General features: G+C 37.6%; 3 protein-coding genes across 3 annotated transcripts in view; 2 read left to right on the top strand and 1 right to left on the bottom strand.

The window, feature by feature from the left end:
- The window catches only part of LOC110534850 (serine/threonine-protein kinase 32A), an 89,777-nt gene extending 79,638 nt beyond the window's left edge, over positions 1–10,139 (bottom strand). The window contains exons 1-2 of the mRNA XM_090185864.1: positions 9,753–10,139; positions 2,710–2,967 (exon numbers count right to left, since the gene is read on the bottom strand). Coding sequence (XP_090041990.1) covers positions 2,710–2,761 — 52 coding nt within the window. The 5' untranslated portion in view covers positions 2,762–2,967; positions 9,753–10,139. The remainder of the gene's footprint in view (positions 1–2,709; positions 2,968–9,752) is intronic.
- Positions 10,140–17,322: 7,183 nt separating this feature from the next.
- Positions 17,323–18,582, top strand: LOC110534907 (cytokine-like protein 1). The gene is made up of 4 exons (XM_021619824.3): positions 17,323–17,495; positions 17,570–17,614; positions 17,803–17,949; positions 18,378–18,582. The coding sequence occupies exons 1-4, from the start codon at positions 17,346–17,348 to the stop codon at positions 18,444–18,446; spliced, it is 411 nt and encodes a 136-aa protein (XP_021475499.2). The 5' UTR covers positions 17,323–17,345; the 3' UTR covers positions 18,447–18,582.
- Positions 18,583–19,171: 589 nt separating this feature from the next.
- LOC110533364 (serine/threonine-protein kinase 10) overlaps positions 19,172–23,573 on the top strand; it is a 56,894-nt gene continuing 52,492 nt past the window's right edge. Inside the window, exon 1 of the mRNA XM_036989717.2 lies at positions 19,172–19,947. Within this exon, the coding sequence (XP_036845612.1) occupies positions 19,789–19,947 (159 nt within the window). The 5' untranslated portion in view covers positions 19,172–19,788. The remainder of the gene's footprint in view (positions 19,948–23,573) is intronic.

The raw sequence follows: 23,573 nt of genomic DNA, 5'->3' as shown, positions 1-23,573 counted from the left end.
CTCCAGCCATTACCAAGATCCTGTCCTCATCCTGTGCAATAAAGAATCCTACGCTTCTGCTCTGTCACCTTCATTAATATGATAGAGATGAACATTTACAGAACTTGTTAGTCCATCGATGAATCTATTCTCTAGTCTATACTGTGACAGTAACTGTATTCTAGGGAGTGAAGAAGGTTAGCTGTAGAAACCGTACATCATCACAAAATGTAAAACACCCTCAGATGACATATACTTCATTATGTCAAATATAGAGAAAAACATAATGGCTTTAATTAAAGAGGGACCCAGTGAGAGGCCTTGAATAGCTAATGTACTCTAACTCTGTAGACTCATTGGGGTTTAGCCACAGTGAATTATATTCATCTAGAGGATATTCAAAGATGTTGAACTCCACTTACAGTACCTAGTATACACTGAGTATTCAAAACATTAAGAACACCTGCTCTTTCCATGACATAGACTGACCAGGTGAATCCAGGTGAAAGCGATGATCCCTTATTGATGTCACTTGTTAAATCCACTTCAATCAGTGTAGATGAAGGAGAGGAAACATCTTAATAATTGATGGACATTTCTGTAGGGGTTGATAATGTTTTTGAAAGGGAAAATCAAGTTTGAAATTTCAAATTGGAAATTACAAACTTCAGAAACCTTTTTAAAACTCAAATACACTACAAGCTTTAAATTTCCTGCATTTACAGGAATGTTATAATGCAACAGGGTGATCAAATGAAGATCCTACACCTGTACCATTACATTGTTCAGAAACACATAGCTAACATTTAAGACTTTGAGAAATAATGTTAGTAACTGTGGATTTACCGATGCTTACATTTCTGTTTATTTATCTTCATCTGTTTTTTCAATCTGTCATATTCATTTTTGGTATAGAGGCTACTGGAATACACTCAGAGAAGCTTATACAGGCAAAGACAGATCCAACAGGATGAATATCAAATAATCCCCATTGCCCACTTTATAACAGGTTGGCCTGGGTCATTACCAAGGGAGAACGACTGACCTCTCATTGGAGCCATGGAAGTTCAAAGCTGACTGCGGTACTGCATAGTAAATGGAAAATTGCACTCTTCGTGGTGAATCTTCATGTAAATGATTTTTTTTTTAAAGACATTCATTGTACCAATAATTGGCTTCTAATACACCAGGTGTACACTGAGTGTACAAAACATTAAGTTGCACATCCTTTTGCCTTCAGAACATCCACAATTCGTCAGGGTATGGACTCTACAAGGAGCCGACAGCATTCCACAAGGATGCCATTATTGACTCCAATGCTTCCCACAGTTGTGTCAAGATGGCTGGATGTCTTTTGGGTGGTGGACTACTCTTAATTCACACGGGAAACTGGTGCGTCTGGCACCTACTACCATACCCCACTCAAAGACACTTAAATATTTTATCTTGCCCATTCACCCTTTGAATGGCACACATACACAATCCATGTCTCAACTGTCTCAAGGCTTAAAATCCTTCTTTAACCTTTCCCCTCCCCTTCATCTATGCTGATTGAAGTGGATTTAACACGTTTTATTTTTTATTTTATTTCACCTTTATTTAACCAGGTAGGCTAGTTGAGAACAAGTTCTCATTTACAACTGCGACCTGGCCAAGATAAAGCATAGCAGTTCGACACATACAACAACACAGAGTTACACATGGAAAAAAACAAAACATACAGTCAATAACACAGTTGAAAAAAATAAAACAAAAAGTCTATCTACAGTGAGTGCAAATGAGGTAAGTTAAGGAAATAAATAGGCCATGGTGGCGAAGTAATTACATTATAGCAATTAAACACTGGAATGGTAGATGTGCAAGATGAATGTGCAAGTAGAGATACTGGGGTGCAAAGGAGCAAGATAAATAAATAAATACAGTATGGGGATGAGGTAGATAGATGGGCTGTTTACAGATGGGCTATGTACAGGTGCAGTGATCTATGAGCTGCTCTGACAGCTGGTGCTTAAAGCTAGTGAGGGAGATATGGGTGCTGCTATGGTGACCAGTGAGCTGAGATAAGGCGGGGCTTTACCTAGCAGAGACTTGTAGATAACCTGTAGCCAGTGGGTTTGGCGACGAGTACGAAGCGAGGGCCAACCAACGAGAGCGTACAGGTCGCAGTGGTGGGTAGTGTATGGGGCTTTGGTGACAAAACGGATGACACTGTGATAGACTGCATCCAATTTGTTGAGTAGAGTGTTGGAGGCTATTTTATAGATGACATCGCCGAAGTCGAGGATCGGTAGGATGGTCAGTTTTACGAGGGTATGTTTGGCAGCATGACTGAAGGATGCTTTGTTGCGATATAGGAAGCCGATTCTAGATTTAATTTTGGATTGAGTGACATCAAGGGATCATTGCTTTGACCTGGATACACCTGGCCAGTCTATGTCATGGAATGTTTGTACACTCAGTGTATGTCCTTTTTGAACAGACTATTTTAAAATCGCACATAGAAGAAGTTATAAGGATAATTTAGTTACTCAATGAGTAGGAGCAGCACTGAGGTAGCCTTCACAGGCACTTCCCGGAGTAACTCAAAATGAGCATGTTATATCTCATGTGACCCCATCTTAACCGACTTCATTTGGCTTCAATGTGATATTGAGTCTTCACATAGGAATGAATGGTGTCACGTGATCGATGGCTTTGTCCATTCATATACAGTCATTGGTCATTACTCACTCTCCTCTGTGTCATCGGTGACAGGAGCCTTGTTGGACTGTCCCAGCCCCATGTCTGTTCCCGTATTCCCCAGCCAAGCAGGTCCCTTTCAACTCAGCATGGAATAGCTCTCCCACAGCCAGGGAGGCATAGCCTGGAGCCTGGGCTGGACCACCCTACCTAGATACACCAGTCCGTGTATTGGAACTTGGCCACTCTTCTCAGTACTACACGTAGTGGTGTGACTCTATCTCTGACCACCCTCAACAGGAGCCCAACCTATATGGGAGAAAAGCAAACACATACGTATGGTTTGAGACAACACATCATGGTAACGCTCTACTTGTGTTGGGTGGAGAGATTGTCAAGAGATCCTCTTTCCGATTGTGAATTTGCCAAATTCTTCGAAAGAGTATAGACTACTTTCATATAACCATAAGGAAGTTGATACCTTGGAAACTGGCTGACTAATCAGGCAAGCTAAATACAGTCTCTGAAATGCTTAATTATTGTATAGTACTCATTCTTGTTTGATGATAACATAAAATATGAGGATAGAAAATAATACTTTCAGTAAGATTCTTCCTTTTTTTTTACAGTAGGTTAGGGGAAAGTTGTGAGGCACATTGACGGCACAGTGTGTAAGGAAGGACATGCTAAGTGCACGGTACAGATGTAGGATCTTAATTTGAGCCAGTTTGCTACAGCATGAAAATAATCTGGCAGCAACAGGAAATGTGAATTCTTATGTGGATTATATTTAATGGATTTGTTTTGTAGGGTTTGATACATTTTTCGTTAGGGCAAATCAAGTCTGACATTTTAAAGTGGAAATTACAAACATTAGAAGCCTTTTTAAACCTTGAATACATTACGATTTTGCATTTCCTGCTATGCAGGAAAATTCTCAGCAACAAAAGAGTAATCAAATTAAGATCCTACATCTGTAAACAGGGTTGGGTAGGTTACTTTCTTAATGCAATCCATTACAGGTACTAGTCCAAAATTGTCATCAATTTACCTTTTGGATTACCCAAAGAAGGCACATGATGCCAAAACGTTGGTGTTTGGTTAGGTCAGGGTGTGTGTGACGAGGGTGGTTTGTGTAGTTTTTGTTTTGTCTAGGGGTTTTGTATGTCTAGGGGTTGTTGTATATCTAGGTGTTTATATGTCTATGGTTGCCTAGACTGGTTCCCAATCAGAGGCAGCTGTTTATCGTTGTCTCTAATTGGGGACCATATTTAGGTAGCAATATTCCTTGGGTATTTTGTGGGTTATTGTCTATGTGTAGCTGCCTGTCAGCACTTGTTATTGTAGCTTCACGTTCGTTTTGTTATTTTGTTAAGTGTTCTTCGTTTAATTAAAAGAAGAATGTATTCTTATCTCGCAGTGCCTTGTTCTCCTCCATACAACGAATGTGATATTTGGAGTGTCATCCTAACGGTGTCTGACTTGTGGTCAGATTTGCTAAGGTGGAACAAACTTGAACTTTTAACTTTTTTAAATGTTAAATTTAATGTAATTGAGAAAACAGAAAGGTGTCAAATTATTATTTTTATACAAATATCCTTTCTGAATTTAAAAGTAATCCAAGAAGTACTCGTATAGTTTACCAAAAGTATCTGTCATCTTATTACAATATTTTAGCTTTTAACCTAACTGATTAGTTACAGTAAAAAAAAAAAAAAATCTGATTAATTGATTATTACTCACTCACTAGCAGGACATGTAATCAGTTACTCCCCAACCCTGGCTGTAAGTGATTCATCTCGACACCCAGAACCGAATGCAGTCGCTAGACACTAATAATAGATTAAATACACTAGTAATAGATTAAAGACACTAGTAATAGATTAAATACACTAGTAATAGATTAAAGACACTAGTAATAGATTAAATACACTAGTAATAGATTAAAGACACTAGTAATAGATTAAATACACAAGTAATAGATTAAATACACTAGTAATAGATTAAAGACACTAGTAATAGATTAAATACACCAGTAATAGATTAAATACACTAGTAATAGATTAAATACACAAGTAATAGATTAAAGACACTAGTAATAGATTAAAGACACTAGTAATAGATTAAAGACACTAGTAATAGATTAAATACACTAGTAATAGATTAAATACACAAGTAATACATTAAATACACTAGTAATAGATTAAATACACAAGTAATACATTAAATACACTAGTAATAGCTTAAATACACTAGTAATAGATTAAATACACTAGTAATAGATTAAATACACTAGTAATAGATTAAATACACAAGTAATACATTAAATACACTAGTAATAGCTTAAATACACTAGTAATAGATTAAATACACAAGTAATACATTAAATACACTAGTAATAGCTTAAATACACTAGTAATAGATTAAAGACACTAGACACTAGTAATAGATTAAATACACAAGTAATACATTAAAGACACTAGTAATAGATTAAATACACTAGTAATAGCTTAAATACACTAGTAATAGATTAAATACACAAGTAATACATTAAATACACTAGTAATAGCTTAAATACACCAGTAATAGATTAAAGACACTAGTAATAGATTAAAGACACTAGTAATAGCTTAAAGACACCAGTAATAGATTAAAGACACTAGTAATAGATTAAAGACACCAGTAATAGATTAAAGACACTAGTAATAGATTAAATACACAAGTAATACATTAAAGACACTAGTAATAGATTAAAGACACCAGTAATAGATTAAAGACACTAGTAATAGATTAAAGACACTAGTAATAGATTAAAGACACCAGTAATAGATTAAAGACACTAGTAATAGATTAAAGACACTAGTAATAGATTAAAGACACTAGTAATAGATTAAAGACACTAGTAATAGATTAAAGACACTAGTAATAGATTAAATACACTAGTAATAGATTAAAGACACTAGTAATAGATTAAAGACACTAGTAATAGATTAAAGACACTAGTAATAGATTAAAGACACTAGTAATAGATTAAAGACACTAATAATAGATTAAAGACACTAGTAATAGATTAAAGACACTAGTAATAGATTAAAGACACTAGTAATAGATTAAATACACTAGTAATAGATTAAAGACACTAGTAATAGATTAAATACACTAGTAATAGATTAAAGACACTAGACACTAGTAATAGATTAAAGACACTAGTAATAGATTAAATACATTAGTAATAGATTAAATACACAAGTAATACATTAAATACACTAGTAATAGCTTAAATACACTAGTAATAGATTAAAGACACTAGACACTAGTAATAGATTAAATACATTAGTAATAGATTAAATACACAAGTAATACATTAAATACACTAGTAATAGATTAAATACACTAGTAATAGATTAAAGACACTAGACACTAGTAATAGATTAAATACACAAGTAATACATTAAATACACTAGTAATACATTAAATACACTAGTAATAGATTAAATACACTAGTAATAGATTAAAGACACTAGTAATAGATTAAAGACACTAGTAATAGATTAAAGACACTAGACACTAGTAATAGATTAAAGACACTAGACACTAGTAATAGATTAAAGACACTAGACACTAGTAATAGATTAAAGACACTAGTAATAGATTAAAGACACTAGACACTAGTAATAGATTAAAGACACTAGTAATAGATTAAAGACACTAGTAATAGATTAAAGACACTAGACACTAGTAATAGATTAAAGACACTAGTAATAGATTAAAGACACTAGTAATAGATTAAAGACACTAATAATAGATTAAATACACTAGTAATAGATTAAATACACCAGTAATAGATTAAATACACTAGTAATAGATTAAAGACACTAGTAATAGATTAAAGACACTAGTAATAGATTAAATACACTAGTAATAGATTAAATACACTAGTAATAGATTAAAGACACTAGTAATAGATTAAATACACTAGTAATAGATTAAAGACACTAGACACTAGTAATAGATTAAAGACACTAGACACTAGTAATAGATTAAAGACACTAGTAATAGATTAAAGACACTAGACACTAGTAATAGATTAAATACACTAGTAATAGATTAAAGACACTAGTAATAGATTAAAGACACTAGTAATAGATTAAAGACACTAGTAATAGATTAAAGACACTAGTAATAGATTAAAGACACTAGTAATAGATTAAAGACACTAGTAATAGATTAAAGACACTAGTAATAGATTAAAGACACTAGTAATAGATTAAAGACACTAGTAATAGATTAAATACACTAGTAATAGATTAAAGACACTAGTAATAGATTAAAGACACTAGTAATAGATTAAAGACACTAGTAATAGATTAAAGACACTAGTAATAGATTAAATACACTAGTAATAGATTAAATACACTAGTAATAGATTAAAGACACTAGTAATAGATTAAATACACTAGTAATAGATTAAAGACACTAGACACTAGTAATAGATTAAAGACACTAGACACTAGTAATAGATTAAAGACACTAGTAATAGATTAAAGACACTAGACACTAGTAATAGATTAAATACACTAGTAATAGATTAAAGACACTAGTAATAGATTAAAGACACTAGTAATAGATTAAAGACACTAGTAATAGATTAAAGACACTAGTAATAGATTAAAGACACTAGTAATAGATTAAAGACACTAGTAATAGATTAAAGACACTAGTAATAGATTAAAGACACTAGTAATAGATTAAAGACACTAGTAATAGATTAAAGACACTAGACACTAGTAATAGATTAAAGACACTAGTAATAGATTAAAGACACTAGACACTAGTAATAGATTAAAGACACTAGTAATAGATTAAAGACACTAGACACTAGTAATAGATTAAATACACTAGTAATAGATTAAAGACACTAGTAATAGATTAAAGACACTAGTAATAGATTAAAGACACCAGTAATAGATTAAAGACACTAGTAATAGATTAAAGACACTAGTAATAGATTAAAGACACCAGTAATAGATTAAAGACACTAGTAATAGATTAAAGACACTAGTAATAGATTAAAGACACTAGTAATAGATTAAAGACACTAGTAATAGATTAAAGACACTAGTAATAGATTAAAGACACTAGTAATAGATTAAAGACACTAGTAATAGATTAAAGACACTAGTAATAGATTAAAGACACTAGTAATAGATTAAAGACACTAGTAATAGATTAAAGACACCAGTAATAGATTAAAGACACTAGTAATAGCTTAAATACACTAGTAATAGATTAAAGACACTAGTAATAGATTAAAGACACTAGTAATAGATTAAAGACACCAGTAATAGATTAAAGACACTAGTAATAGATTAAAGACACTAGTAATAGATTAAAGACACTAGTAATAGATTAAAGACACTAGTAATAGATTAAAGACACTAGTAATAGATTAAAGACACTAGTAATAGATTAAAGACACTAGTAATAGATTAAAGACACTAGTAATAGATTAAAGACACTAGTAATAGATTAAAGACACTAGTAATAGATTAAAGACACTAGTAATAGATTAAAGACACCAGTAATAGATTAAAGACACTAGTAATAGATTAAAGACACCAGTAATAGATTAAAGACACTAGTAATAGATTAAAGACACTAGTAATAGATTAAAGACACCAGTAATAGATTAAAGACACTAGTAATAGATTAAAGACACTAGTAATAGATTAAAGACACCAGTAATAGATTAAAGACACTAGTAATAGATTAAAGACACTAGTAATAGATTAAAGACACTAGTAATAGATTAAATACACTAGTAATAGTTTAAAGACACTAGTAATAGATTAAAGACACCAGTAATAGATTAAATACACTAGTAATAGCTTAAAGGCACTAGTAATAGATTAAAGGCAGAAAATAGGTCTAGTTCAAAATTATCCAATGAAGTCCCCCAAACTGTAGGTCTACAATACTTATATTTACCCAAGTAGGCTAAATGACCTCCAGAAAAGTGTACTTTATTCAGTTTAATACATTTCAATTAGCACATGCTACAAAATAACTATTTATTTACTTTACTAGGCAAGTTAGTTAAGAACACAGTCTTCTTTACAATGACGGCCTAGGAACAAGCTGTCAAGGCTTGTCAGAATGACCGATTTTTACCCTTCGATTTAGGAACTTTCAAGTTACTGGCCCAACGCTCTAACCACTAGGCTACCTGCTGCCTACAAAATAAATAAGTACAAATAGTTTACTTTCTGAAGGATAATACATAAGTCAACTTTGTTTTCACTGGGGCCATCTCATCTCTCTGTGCAGCCAGCAAAGTGATGAATAATATGAAATTGGAGAACATTAGGTTTCTGCTTCTTCCCAACTTCCTTTGATTTATAGTTTGAGGGTATAAAATAATAGAAATGCCACAACCCGTCCCCATACCATCCAGGACAGGAGGCATACTGTAGAACTATAAAGGAGGACGCAAAACTTCAGCTCCCACGTACGTAGCTTGCTTGCACAGTTCAATGTCATCCCTACCGTGTAGCTCGAGTCAAATACAGACAGGTACAACAAGCAGTCCGATTCAAAAAGGCATTTCTGACCATATATGTGTCATTCTAACGATAACTTCGTTTCAAATTGAACATAGTGAAAATTACTTAGTATGCACAGCACAAAGCCTGTCTTCTTCTAGTTTACTGCAATATCATCCCATGTATGATTCAGCCTACCGTGGGCATTCAGAAGGAAAAGACTGCACTCACTCTATTACAACTGGATGTAGGCTGCAAACTTAATATTTGCATTTGAGTGGTCGCCTGGCGGTAGGCTACAAACGAACTAACATTTGTGATTTTGCAGTCCAATATGAATGTCATATATGGTATCCTTGATAAGGTCACCCTAGTCAATTTAAAATACATATTCCAAACTACTTCCAGTGAGCGATGCTGAAGTAGCCTAGATAATGAAACCGCATTGCCGACTTTGAGCGGGGTAGATGGAGGGCATTCCGCTTAGTATCCAGTGATACAATAGAAAGCTTGCGCTGAATAGTCATTCAAGCAGACAACATCACAACCTACCTTCAAATGCCGCGGGCCTTTGAGAAAAATAACATGTCCAGATAAAATATAAAAGGTAAGCCTATTTAAAAATCTGAGAACAGCTCACGGCATCAATTGTTTGAGGACGACGCATGCGGATACCTGCCACGACTCACGAACAGGACGGTCTGAAACGATCAGGGAAAGATGCGCAGATTGATTGCCAAAAAAAATAAAAGTGCAATGAAAGTTGTCTTATTTTCTAAACTGTTCTCTCAAATTATTATTGACACTGAGGATATGATTGTATCATGAAGCAGAAACAGAAAACTGTTACATGTTGCACGAGTTCAACAGACGGCAGAATAAGGCAGACATCAGTTTAGACTTCACACACCAGTACCTCGACTGGACTACAGTCTACTTGGCGCTACGCTGTTTACGCTTCGAACACACCGACAGGGTTTACGCAAAATAGTACGCAGCATCATCTGGATATGTATGCAACAAAAGTTCAACATTCACCTTCTGCTACTATTTCTGTCAAGCCGTCTACACATACAGTTTGACGCACACGTTCGATAAATCCATCGTATGCACCATACAGAATGCACTGCAACTGCTTCTGAATCGCAATGCTGCAAGACAAACGCAGCGTTTCATTGGAAATTAATGTAATTATTGTGTGCAGATGTCAATTCAAAGTCTATTCCACATTGGTTCAACGTAATTTCACCCGATGTCACAGGAAGGCCATAAAGAGATCATCAAGGACAACAACCACCCGAGCCACTGCCTGTTCACCCCGCTATCATCCAGAAGGCGAGGTCAGTACAGGTGCATCAAAGCAGGGACGAGAGACTGAAAAACAACTTCTATCTCAAGGCCATCAGACTGTTTAACAGCCACCACTACCATTGAGTGGCTGCTGCCAACATACTGACTCAACTCCAGCCACTTTAATAATGGAAATTGATGGGAATTGATGTAAAAATGTATCATTAGCCACTTTAAACAATGCCACTTAATATAATGTTTACATACCCAACATTACTCATCTCATATGTATATGTACTATATACTGTACTCTATATCATCTACTTGCCATCTTTATCTAATACATGTATCACTAGCCACTTTAAACTATGCCACTTTATGTTTATAGACCCTACATTACTCATCTCATATGTATATACTGTACTCTATGCCATCTACTGCATCTTGCCTATGCCGTTCTGTACCATCACTCATTCATATATCTTTATGTACATATTCTTTACTTGTGTGTATAAGGTAGTAGTTGTGGAATTGTTAGGTTAGATTACTACTGTTGTTACTGCATTGTCAGAACTAGAAGCACAAGCATTTCGCTACACTCGCATTAACATCTGCTAACCATGTGTGTATGTGACAAATACAATTGTATTTTATTTTATTTTCATGAGACCAGGGCCCGTATCTACAAAGTGTCTCAGAGTATGTGTGCTGATCTAGGATCAGTTTTGTCTTGTAGATCATAATTAATAAGATTATATGGACAGGTTAGGACCTGATCCTAGATCAGCACTCCTACCCTGAGTTGCTGTGTGGATATGGGCCCAGGGTTCACCCCTCCACGCTCAGGGGAAACTTGTCATGGCTAGAAGGGATCCAGCTTATGTCAAATTAATGTCAAAAGTTGATTTTTAATGTAATTTTAGCTAACCCTAAACCTTTTCCTAACATTAACTACATTTTCCTAACTTGCTACGTTAATTCTACTAACCTCCTGCGTAGATTTTCTTAACCTGCTACGAAAAGTATATTCTGACTTAAAATTATATATATATAAATATATACAATACCAGTCAAAATAAGTTTGGACACACCTACTCATTCAAGGGTTTTTCTTTATTTGTTTTACTGTTTTATACATTGTAGAATAATAGTGAAGACATAAAAACTATAAAATAGCACATATGGAGTCTTAAACAGTGTTAAACAAATCTAAATATATTTGAGATTCTTCAAAGTAGCCACCATTTGCCTTGATGGCAGCTTTGCACACTCTTGGCATTCTCTCAACCAGCTTCTCCTGGAATGCTTTTCCAACCGTCTTGAAGGAGTTCCCAAATATGCTGAGCACTTGTTGGCTGCTTTTCCTTCACTCTGCGGTCCAACTCATCCCAAACCATCTCAATTGGGTTGAGGTCGGGTGATTGTGGAGGCCAGGTCATCCGATGCAGCACTCCATCCCTCTCCTTCTTGGTCAAATAGCTCTTACACACAGCCTGGAGGTGTGTTGGGTCATTGTCCTGTCAAAAAACAAAAGTCCCACTAAGCGCAAACAAGATGGGATGGCGTATTGCTGCAGAATGCTGTGGTAGCCATGCTGATTAAGTGTGCCTTGAAATCTAAATAAATCACTGACAGTGTCACCAGCAAAGCACCCCCACACCATCACACCTCCTCCTCCATGCTTCATGTGGGAACCACACATGCAGAGAATATCCATTCACCTACTCTGCGTCTCACAAAGACATGGCGGTTGGAACCAAAAATCTCAAATTTGGACTCATCAGACCAAAGGACAGATTTCCACTGGTCTAATGTCCATTGCTGGTGTTTCTTGTCCCCAGCAAGTCTCTTCTTATTATTGGTGTCTTTTAGTAGTGTTTTTTTTTGCAGCAATTCGACCTTGAAGGCCTGATTCACACAGTCTCCTCTGAACAGTTGCTGTTGAGATGTGTCTGTGAAGCATTTATTTGGGCTGAAATTTCGGAGGCTGGTAACTCTAATGAACTTATCCTCCACAAGAGAGGTAACTCTGGGTCTTGCTTTCCTGTGGCAGTTCTCATGAGAGCCAGTTTCATCATTGCGCTTGATGGTTTTTGCGACTGCACTTAAAGAAACTTTCAAAGTTCTTGACATTTTCTGGATTGACTGACCTTCAAGTCTTAAATGAATAATGGACTGTCATTTCTCTTAGCTTATTTGAGCTGTTCTTGCCATAATATGGACTTGGTCTTTTACCAAATAGGGCTATCTTCTGTATACCACCCCTACCATGTCACAAAACAACTGATTGGCTCAAACGCATTAAGAAAAAAAGAAATTCCACAATTAACTTTTGACAAGGCACAACTATTCATTGCAATGCATTCCAGGTGACTACCTCATGAAGCTGGTTGAGAGAAACCCAAGAGTGTGTAAGCTGTCAAAGCAAATTATGGCTACTTTGAATAATCTAACATTTTAAATATATTTTGATTTGTTTAACAGTTTTCTGGTTACTACATGATTCCATATGTGTTATTTCATAGTTTTGATGTCTTCACTATTATTCTACAATGTAGAAAATAGTAAAACATAAAGAAAAACCCTGGAATGAGTATGTGTGTCCAAACTTTTGACTGGTACTGTATATATTTTTGTTTCTGTTTTGAGTGTTATTTTGGCATTAATACGTGTCACATATCAGTTTGCAAACAATGTAAAATAAATAAAAACTAATTGAGTTACTAAAGCCACATACAAACATGGTCTCTTTTTAGCTTTCTAGAGTAAGGCAGCTCCAACATGCAGGTGTTCCAGCCTACCTTAGTGCTTTCTGTGGTGGTGGGGCAGCCAGCGGAAAATATGGAGTGTAGGGGTTGGTAATGCTCTCTAGTTGCACTGTGATTGGCTCAGTGTTCTGTCACTCATGGGGACACTACGTTGCCACAAAATGTACTAGTATAGATAGAAAATTCAAGCCCCTCGGGTGCTGCCATAGACTTACATTAGGGCTCCCAAGTGGCGCAGCAGTCTAAGGCACTGCATCTCAGTGCTGGAGGTGTCACTACAGACCCTGGTTTGATTTCAGGCTGTATCACAACTGGCCGTTATTGGTAGTCCCATAGAGTGGCGCACAATTGGCCCAGCGTCGTTAGGGTTTGACCGCAGTAGGTCATCACTGTAAATAAGAATTTGTACTTATACTGACTAATACTGACTAAGGTCATTGGCCACAGATAAAATTACCTAAAATCACCTTAGCTTTGATGGGCTGATCATGCCAACATCATACTTTCAAAATCTTAGCTAGCAAGCTAGACAAGCAGTCATCGTCATGCATCAAGTCAGCAATCTACAGGAAATTCCTTTTCAATCCATGTAATATGAAGAGAAATGATAGAGAAATGTATCTGTGCTTATCGGCCATTGGACGTAAACATTTCACAACAAGTTGGAAATCACAAATTCAACAATGCTGAGGCCCTAGTGCAGCCCTCGGTTCGATCCGAAGCTCTGTCACCGTGACTGGGAGACCCCCCCCCCCCCCCCCCCCCTCAGGGGAGGGTTTGGCAAATGTCTTGTATGCTGCTGCATAAATAATGTAATATGCCAGGGAGATATGTATACTGTAGCTATGAAAGTAATACTAAGTGTATGTTGTGTACTAAGCTGTTAGTAGCCCATGTGCCTCACTCTAATAAGTTGCTCCCTTTTCACCTCATAACTTAGCCTACTGTACTGACTTTGTGGTGCACATGTAGCCTGCAGCCTGTTTGAGAGAAATGTCATCATCGAATATTGTAAGAGTTTTCATTGTCTGCTTATATGCCCCCTTTATTTATCCTACAGTTCTGAGTTGGTGTACAGGGAGAGTACTGTAAGAACGGCCCATGTTCTGTCGCTGTACATTTCAAAAGTGTTGAACAAATAGTTATTTTGACTACGTCCGTCCTAGCGCGTTCATTAATATCTTAATCAAAATGACAGATTGCCTCTTATCCACTCGGCGTCCCTTATGCCATAGTCAGTACATCTCAATTGTCAGTAGAAACCACATTTGCTTAGGCAAGTCAGTCATATCAGCTATTTTTTTTAAGGCAGTAAATGAGGCTCAATGAACTTTTTCGCTGCCAGACAAGGTTCCGCTGATAGCCAGGTATAGCAGTGGTAAGGTGTTGGGACTGCTGTTGGGACTCTGCTGTTGGGACTCTTTATGTAGGCCCTAACAGTTTGTCACCCCCGTTTGCCACAGTTATAGAGCAATTCATGTATTGTTTAGTGTTGTGTAGTGGCTTTGCTGGCATGCATCTACATTATTACTTTTTTGTTTGTTTGCCCCACCAAGATTTACATGTTAAAATCACCACTGCTCAGGCAACTGGCACTCATCAAAATCAGACCAGATCACCATTAAATAGTTGGCACATCAGAAATAATATTTTTGATTACATGAATTATGATGCCCTGTCATGCCACACCTGCTGTTTATCGGTATTCACTGTGCTGTTTATCGGTATTCAATGTGCTGTTTATTGGTATCCACTGTGCTGTTTATCGGTATTCACTGTGCTGTTTATCGGTATTCACTGTGCTGTTTATCGGTATTCAATGTGCTGTTTATCGGTATTCACTGTGCTGTTTATCGGTATTCACTGTGCTGTTTATCGGTATTCACTGTGCTGTTTATCGGTATTCACTGTGCTGTTTATCGGTATTCACTGTGCTGTTTATCGGTATTCACTGTGCTGTTTATTGGTATTCACTGTGCTGTTTATCGGTATTCATTGTGCTGTTTATCGGTATTCACTGTGCTGTTTATCGGTATCCACTGTGCTGTTTATCGGTATTCACTGTGCTGTTTATCTGTATTCACTGTGCTGTTTATCGGTATTCACTGTGCTGTTTATTGGTATTCACTGTGCTGTTTATCAGTATTCACTGTGCTGTTTATCGGTATTCACTGTGCTGTTTATCGGTATTCACTGTGCTGTTTATCAGTATTCACTGTGCTGTTTATTGGTATTCACTGTGCTGTTTATCGGTATTCACTGTGCTGTTTATCGGTATTCACTGTGCTGTTTATTGGTATCCACTGTGCTGTTTATCGGTATTCACTGTGCTGTTTATCTGTATTCACTGTGCTGTTTATCGGTATTCACTGTGCTGTTTATTGGTATTCACTGTGCTGTTTATCAGTATTCACTGTGCTGTTTATCGGTATTCACTGTGCTGTTTATCAGTATTCACCTGTGGGCACTGTTACAAAACTGTAATTAGTCTGTAGTTAATTATTTTATTTTTTTTACATAAAAGTCATGGTTTTTCCTTTCATAGAGATAATCAAATTAGCTTTAATAAATGGAGGGATAGAAGAGCCTCTCGAGCTACAGAGGATTCCCTGGAAGTGGAGTCAAACACAGAGATAGTGTGTGAAATTAGCCCCACCTAGTGGATAGCTCTCTCAAAAATATAATTAAATTAACCCACGACAGCTAGCTGTCCAATAGTTCCTTATGGACAGCTGTGCTCATTTTTCCATACAGTTCTCAATGCTTTCACAATGATAACATTAGCATAATGTTATATAGCTATACACCTACATAGGCCTATACTTACCCCCACACAATGAGTTTGAGACTGTTGTTCTTGGAAACTTCCCTTTCCTTTGAATAACATTGCTCAATATGCAAATAAAATATGACTAGGGGCCATACATTGTTCTTCTCAGAATTCCTGCATCAACATACTGAAATGTATAACTAATTTGTACGTGAATATTTATTTAGTATGGATGTCGTCCAAAGGATTCAGCTTGTAATAGCTGGACAAGCTCTCCAAAGAATGTATCCTAAAGAAATGTAATTTAGGAAAACCATACTTCATTTGGTGTCAGATTTGTCCAACATTTTATTTTGGTTGGGGTGAAGTCTGATAGGCTACAATCAAAGAGCATGAATTGAGTAAACTGAAGTGAAAAGGGAATGTAGCCAAAGTAAAACCATCGTGTGCGTTTCAGCCCACCATCAGGTTATAAAATTACAGAGTGAAAAATGTAAGATAATTTTATACATTTTAAAATGGGTTATAATGGCTATACAAAAGAAAAATGATGTGATTGGTATATATTGTTGTGACGTTAATCAAACACCTAGCGACCACATCAAGGGGTTCAGATCTCTTGGCACAACAGGTAACGTGTTGGTTTAACAGTTGCTGGACCCGGGTTTGAAACTCCTTGAATATGCTACACAGGTGTCAGAAGTGGGATAGTGCCCATGAGGCCATTGGAGAGGTGTGTACATGTGAGGCACTTGGTATAGAAAAGCGTGGGACACACTCTCCTGAAGAAAGGGGTTTGGTCAACACCTAGGAACCTCATCAAGGGGTTTGGACCTCTTGGCGTGACGGTTAAGGTGTTGGCTTGAAAGTCACTGGACCTTGGTTCAAGTCCCAGTCAGGGATAGCATCCACCTCTTTTTCACATTCTTTTCTGGAATTACTGTGTCTACTTTAGTATAATGGTCACCGTCCCCACAGAATTACACGTACAGTAAACAACAAGTACCCATTTTTCCTTTCCCCTCGGCAGGCATGTTACTCCAAAAGCCAGGAGGTGGAACCACATAACATTCACAAAGACTTTGTGAGTAATGATTTAAGCAACTTTATTGTTCAATTTTGTGTGTGTGTAATCTCCCCCCTTCGACACAAATTAGAACAGAGAATCAAACAAGAATAACAACAACAACAACAACAACAAAGGAAACCAAAAACATTCTAGTGTGTAATTGTCTTAGGATAGTAACATATCATTAGAGGATTCCTACCTGGTTATATAAAGGGCCTCCTTGTGTGTTTCACTGTGAACTATCAGCTATGGCCATTTTAGGACACACACTACTAGCACTTTCACTGGTAGCACTGGTCCTATGCTACCCTAACCCACCGACATGCTACACTAAGGTGTTGAGTATGGCTCGAGACCTCACCCATCAGGCAGCGATGATCAAGATGGAACCTGAAACTGTAAGTCACTTACCATGGAGGGACTGAGCACTGATTGCAGTGGAGTATGCCTAATGTCTCTCTGTGTTTTCCAGAGGCGTTGCATGTCGCACATCCCACATCTCTACCTAGATGTGCATGTAAGTATGACTATGGCATTGTGGAAAGTTTTGTTGCAGTATTCACTGTGTACTTTTGAGATCACTATTGTGTCTGTTTAATTAAATACATTTCCCTGATGTTGAGGTTGCCGAAAAGATAACTGATTTCTACGCCTGATAATTGTCGGTCTGCAACATAAGAACAGAAATTATATTCATCTTGACAGAACGCTTGCATCATGCCGAAGATGAGGCAGTACGTGTTTCTGGTGGACGGCTTGCGTGAACTGCGCTGTGCTTACACCAGGAAAGTGCGGGTGGTGGGTCTCGAGGTCAGGCAACTGCACATGATCATGTCCCAGAGGTGTCACGGGGTAAGAGAGCGACGACTAGCATTCACAGACAGACTAGCCCTTGATCCAGGCTCCCTGTCATTCAGACTCCATGAAACAGAATGGGGAAACAGAGGAGAACCACAACAAAGTTCTGTAATAACACATAAAGATAGTACTATTATCAGTCAAAAAAGTGAGCTTCATGATACAAATGATTGAAAGGGCATTCTGTTCTCTGGGATTTTTTGCCATTCTACTGTATTTGGTCAAGGAAATGCATAAAGTGAAATGACCTTTCAGAAAATCAATACTCTCATATCCTCTGAAATGACATAATAGTTGTATGCTCTTTGTTATGTCACTTTCCTCATGTTGCGTCATAGTCCTTGCACTGAGCACTGAGTTTTTGTTTTTACTAGTGCATTTTAGGGCACTGGCACTCACACGCCTCATATCTCTATGTTTAGGAGCTGGTGTTCACCACTGATGACTGTGCAGCCTTGGACCGCCCGCCGATGAGCTGGAGCCGGAAATGACAATGCCACTGTTTGATGGGAGAGAGAGGGAGAGAGAGAGAGGGAGAGAGAGAGAGAGAGAGAGAGAGAGAGAGAGAGAGAGAGAGAGAGAGAGAGAGAGAGAGAGAGAGAGAGAGAGAGAGAGAGAGAGAGAGAGAGAGAGAGAGAGAGAGAGAGAGAGAGAGAGAGAGAGAGAGAGAGAGAGAGAGATAGTTGGTTATGACTGTGTAAGATGCAAAACCCTGCAATGGGGAATTAAAACAGATTTAATGACATTGTATTTTTTCTTTGACAAATTACTTTGCAAAAAAGTAGCTTAGTAGTGCATTGATGTGCATTGATGACATGTTTATGTTACATTGATGTGATTGGCTGCTTGCTATCTGTGAAAGCCTGGGTTTGAGTTGAAGCCTAAATGTTGTGCTTGTTTGTTTCTTCCTGGGCTGAAATGATTTGAATAAGACATCCTAATATGATACACTGCATACAGATCCATCATCCATCGTTCCAGATGTGATATGACTTCACAAAACGTAACTTTCTGGATGGCAGAATTTGTTTATATCATCAAATATAAAATAGCCTTGTGAATTATAGTGTAAAAACGACCAAAGGGACCACATAATGGCAAGACCCAGAAGACCACAACAGACAGTATGTGCAGCTGATGTACCAGTACTATGATTAAATTCCCACCTAGTGGCGCTTGTGGGCTATAGAGTGCACCAAAATATATCCTTGTCTGCGTTTAAAAAGGCAAACCAATAAGATCAGCTCCAAAAAAGATCTGATATGAAAAGATCTGATGTGATTGGTCAAAAGATCAATTAGTGGGAAAAATATAATAATTGGGCTGCCTGTGTAAACTGTGTCCTAACTTCGTTCACCTGTCAGTGGCCACATGCAGTGGTTGGTAACTGAAAAACTTCACGCCTATCTATCTAAACTGGGACGTGAAGTTCTCCCAACTATATATATCGTGCGTAAACATAACGGATCTGGACATAGAAAACGACATTTCCATTACGGCCGCGGGAGCGACAGGGTGGGGCTTGTCTTCTTTTTTTTTTTTACATCGAAGCAACAATTTGTCCTCGATAACTCTACTGCAGCAGGTGGTTACCGTGTGGCAGTGGACAAACACTGTGAATGAATATGGAGATATGAAGTTGTTTGATGACAACGCGTAGACTGGTATGAACTGAAGGCTTATTGTCTTACGTGAAAGGTGTGAGAAATGTTGGGTGCGTGCTTCTAGAGATCAGGTCGTTTTTTTGTACGAATACTTTAGTTCAACACGATTGAGTGTGACTCAAAATCATTGCTGTCTTCAGAAATTTTTATTACATTTTGCGGTGAAACTATGGCTTTTGCTAAATTAAGCCAAATACTTCGCTTGTCTTCTTTTGACATAAAAAAGAAGGCAAAGCAATATGAACACGTTCATCGAGACATCAATCCTAATGACCAATGGGAAATTATCGGAGAACTGGGTGATGGAGCGTTTGGAAAAGTTTACAAGGTAAGCATTATGGGTTTGTTTCAATTAGCTATTATGTTTATAACATTTAATTTTGTATGACTTCAAAGAGAGACTTCAAAGAGATGATCATGGGCAAGTTGTTGCGCACTGAGAGTAGGCGCCACTCCATTTCAGTTGAATCTGCTAGCCCATAGGGGGCACAGGGGCACGTGCCCGGTCATCAAACTTAACGTTTTTTAGTTTTTATAAATAATTTAAAAAATATTTTGTTTCTCTGTAATATTACTAGCCACCTAGCACTTGTATGAAGTTAGCTCAGATAGTTCCCAATCTCCTAACCTCCTAACTAGATACCAATAAGTTATTTCAGGCTATCAATCAAGTTAGACTAGCAACATTCTCCAATCTATGGTCAGGCCTAGCCCCAAGCAAGCCTCAGATACTTTGTGCCCCCTCAGATTTGTGGGGTGCATGACTCCCCTGATAGTACCTCTGCCTATTTGTCAGCCTATAAATTATTTGTAGGCACCACACAATTATATGAAAACAGATGTGCTGTGCTGGCAATTATGGCATTTTTCTTATTTGGGCTGTCAAAACCGGTTCACTCATGTATCCATCTCAAACAACGTGGTTTATCAATCTCAAGGGAAAAAAAGTTTATATGCAAATATATGGGGTAAACATGCAATTTCAGAGACTTTCATCTGCCTTTGAAATGCATACTACCAGCAACATTATGTTCCTATTTCTGAACATTTAAAATGACTTTATTCTGATCTTTCTGTAGCCATACCCAACCCATTTGTGAAGTGTTTAGTTAATCTGAGTGAGCAAATTAGCATGATCGTAGGTAAACAAATGAATGTTTAATTGTTGATTTAGTCAGCCCACAGTTTATCATAAATACCAATGCTTGTGACATCAGATTTATTCATGTTGCCACTTGGACCAGATGTTTCCATGTCAGCAAATTAAGTTATTTGATTGTTTAGGTTTTATTCCTACAGTATTAAATTGGCCCATCATCAAATGATGCATTCTAACCTGCTTACTTACAGGTCTTACTAGGTCCTATAAACTAGGTGATCTGTTAGTTTCCTGTTGGTGTACACTTGAAATGCTCACTTTCTGATATGAAGACCAGACTAGCTGTGAAGGCAGTGCTACAAGTAGCTTACTCAGTTTTCTGACGTGAACAAGTGTCATGTGGGTTTTCGTTATCATCAAGAGTAAGAGATGGTTACTTACCACACCCTGAACATTTGGACTGACAGTAGGTAGAAGGAGAAATGTCTTGAATACATGAACATTTCACAAAGTGCTGAGGGACGCACAGTAGGGAGTTCCTGGATTTGCACAGTTCAATGCACATTTAACCTCTGTCACCTCTCATCACTAACTTCATAATCATTTTGACGCTAGACTACAACTAGAATGATAATATTTGAATGTTCTTTTGTGCTGATTGTTTTCACCACTTCACTTATTGTGAACGTTGAGAGAGATTACTTTCTTTTGATGGGCAGCACACTCTGATCTAATGAGTTGCCTCTGCGCATAAAAACAACATCCTCTCTGGGCAGCTTTAAACATAAATAAAAAAAAACAGTTTGATGTCTTCTGTGCCAATATGAATGTACCTATACGATGTAACCGCAATGTTGAGATAGATGTCGTCCTCTGTTTTTATGTTTATCATCTCGCTGTCCTACTGTGTTTCACCCTGTTCCATCTTGCCTAGACATCTTGTCTCAAGAGGACTACAATGGAAATAAGTGTTTTTATTGCGTGTTATCCTCACTGATTTGACTCATATGGCTTTTTTTTTTTTAAATGGTAGAATTAATAAACTAACCAACAAAAAAAAGAAGGCCAATCCAGACAGATCATCCTGTTGTGATGTTGTCTTAACTGGACTCCATTTGGATCCCCCAGGACACCCACTATTAGCCTTCCCTTTGCTTTGTCCAAACTCAACTGTAGTTTTGTGTTCGATCACTATTTAATCTGGTTCTTTTAGCCCCCACTTTGCAACATGGCAGGAGAAGTATTTGCTCGTGCCCAGTGCAGTACAGTGAGTGCCTTTGGGGGCCAGTGGAAGAAGTGAGTCTGGGCCAGGGCACAGTGCACACACTCATACATTGTGAACCGGCATGCGAGCGATAATAGACAGTCTCTACATCCTTCCTCCCTGGCTACATGTGATCTCCAGCCCCCATACAGTTTGGCTGTCCTGGAGTGCATGAGGAGTAGTCAGGGTCAGGAGGGAAGCTGTAGGCCGGGAGAGTGATGGAAGCACTTCCTGTATGCCCGTCAGGCTACTGACTAATCAGTCTGTGGGAAGAGAAGAAGCTCCGTCCACAGTGAGTAGACTTAAGGCTCTGTCTCAACTAATCCTAGATTCCTCACCGCCTCTCTTCTCACCTCCTTCTCAAAACCTATTGGAGAAGATCTGAGGGGCCATTGGCCTCATGATCTGTGTTTGCTGTACACATCGGGGTAAACAACAGGGGTTTGTTGACATGGTCTCAGGTTTTCCATGTCATGGGGTTATCCCTGTATCATGCTCAGGTTGATGGCCCTATTGGCCTGTCACTGTCACCAGATGGTAAGGAGGACATCGTAGTCATGGTCACAAACAACCATGACTAGAGGTGAGGTATAGTACCTGTCTAAGTTTGGACACACTTATTCATTCCAGGGTTTTTCCTTTTTATTTTTACAATTTTCTACATCAAAACTGCAAAAAAAGCACCAGTTGAGGTCATATGTACATGTAGGTAGAGTTATTAAAGTGACTATGCATGGATAATAACAGAGTAGCAGTGGTGTAAAAGAGGGGTAGCCATTTGATTAGATGTTCAGGAGTCTTATGGCTTGGGGGAAGAAGCTGTTTTAGAAGCCTCTTGAGGACCGCCACAGGAAAGGAAGACCCAGAGTTCCCTCTGCTGCAGAGGATAAGTTCATTAGAGTTACCAGCCTCAGAAATTGCAGCCCAAATAAATGCTTCACAGAGTTCAAGTAACAGACATTTTCCACATCATCTGTTCAGAGGAGACTGTGTGAATCAGGCCTTCATGGTTGAATTGCTGCAAAGAAACCACTACTAAAAGACACCAATAATAAGAAGAGACTTGCTTGGGCCAATAAACACTACCAATGGGTATTAGACTGGTGGAAATCTGTCCTTTTGGTCTGATGAGTCCAAATTTGAGATTTATTGTCAATCAGTGTTGCTTCCTAATTGGACAGTTTGATTTCACAGAAGTGTGATTGACTTGGAGTTACATTGTGTTGTTTTAAGTGTTCCCTTTATTTTTTTGAGCAGTGTATATGAATGAGTGATGGTACAGAATGGCATAGGTAAGATGCAGTAGATGGTATCGAGTACAGTATATACAAATGAGATGAGTAATGTAGGGTATGTAAACATATAAAAGTGGCATTGTTTGAAGTGGCTAGTGATACATTTTGATCAATTTTTACATTATTAAAGTGGCTGGAGTTGAGTCAGTATGTTGGCAGCAGCCACTCAATGTTAGTGGTGGCTGTTTAAGAGTCTGATCGCCTTGAGATAGAAGCTGTTTTTCAGTCTCCCGGTCCCTGCTTTGATGCACCTGTACTGACCTCTCCTTCTGGATGATAGCGGGGTGAACAGGCAG

Source organism: Oncorhynchus mykiss, chromosome 10 (assembly GCF_057628025.1).
Source record: "Oncorhynchus mykiss isolate SJ-2025 chromosome 10, ASM5762802v1, whole genome shotgun sequence".
NCBI lineage: Eukaryota > Metazoa > Chordata > Actinopteri > Salmoniformes > Salmonidae > Oncorhynchus > Oncorhynchus mykiss.
The sequence above is the reverse complement of the archived record's forward strand: the minus strand, read 5'-3'. Positions and strand labels throughout refer to the sequence as shown.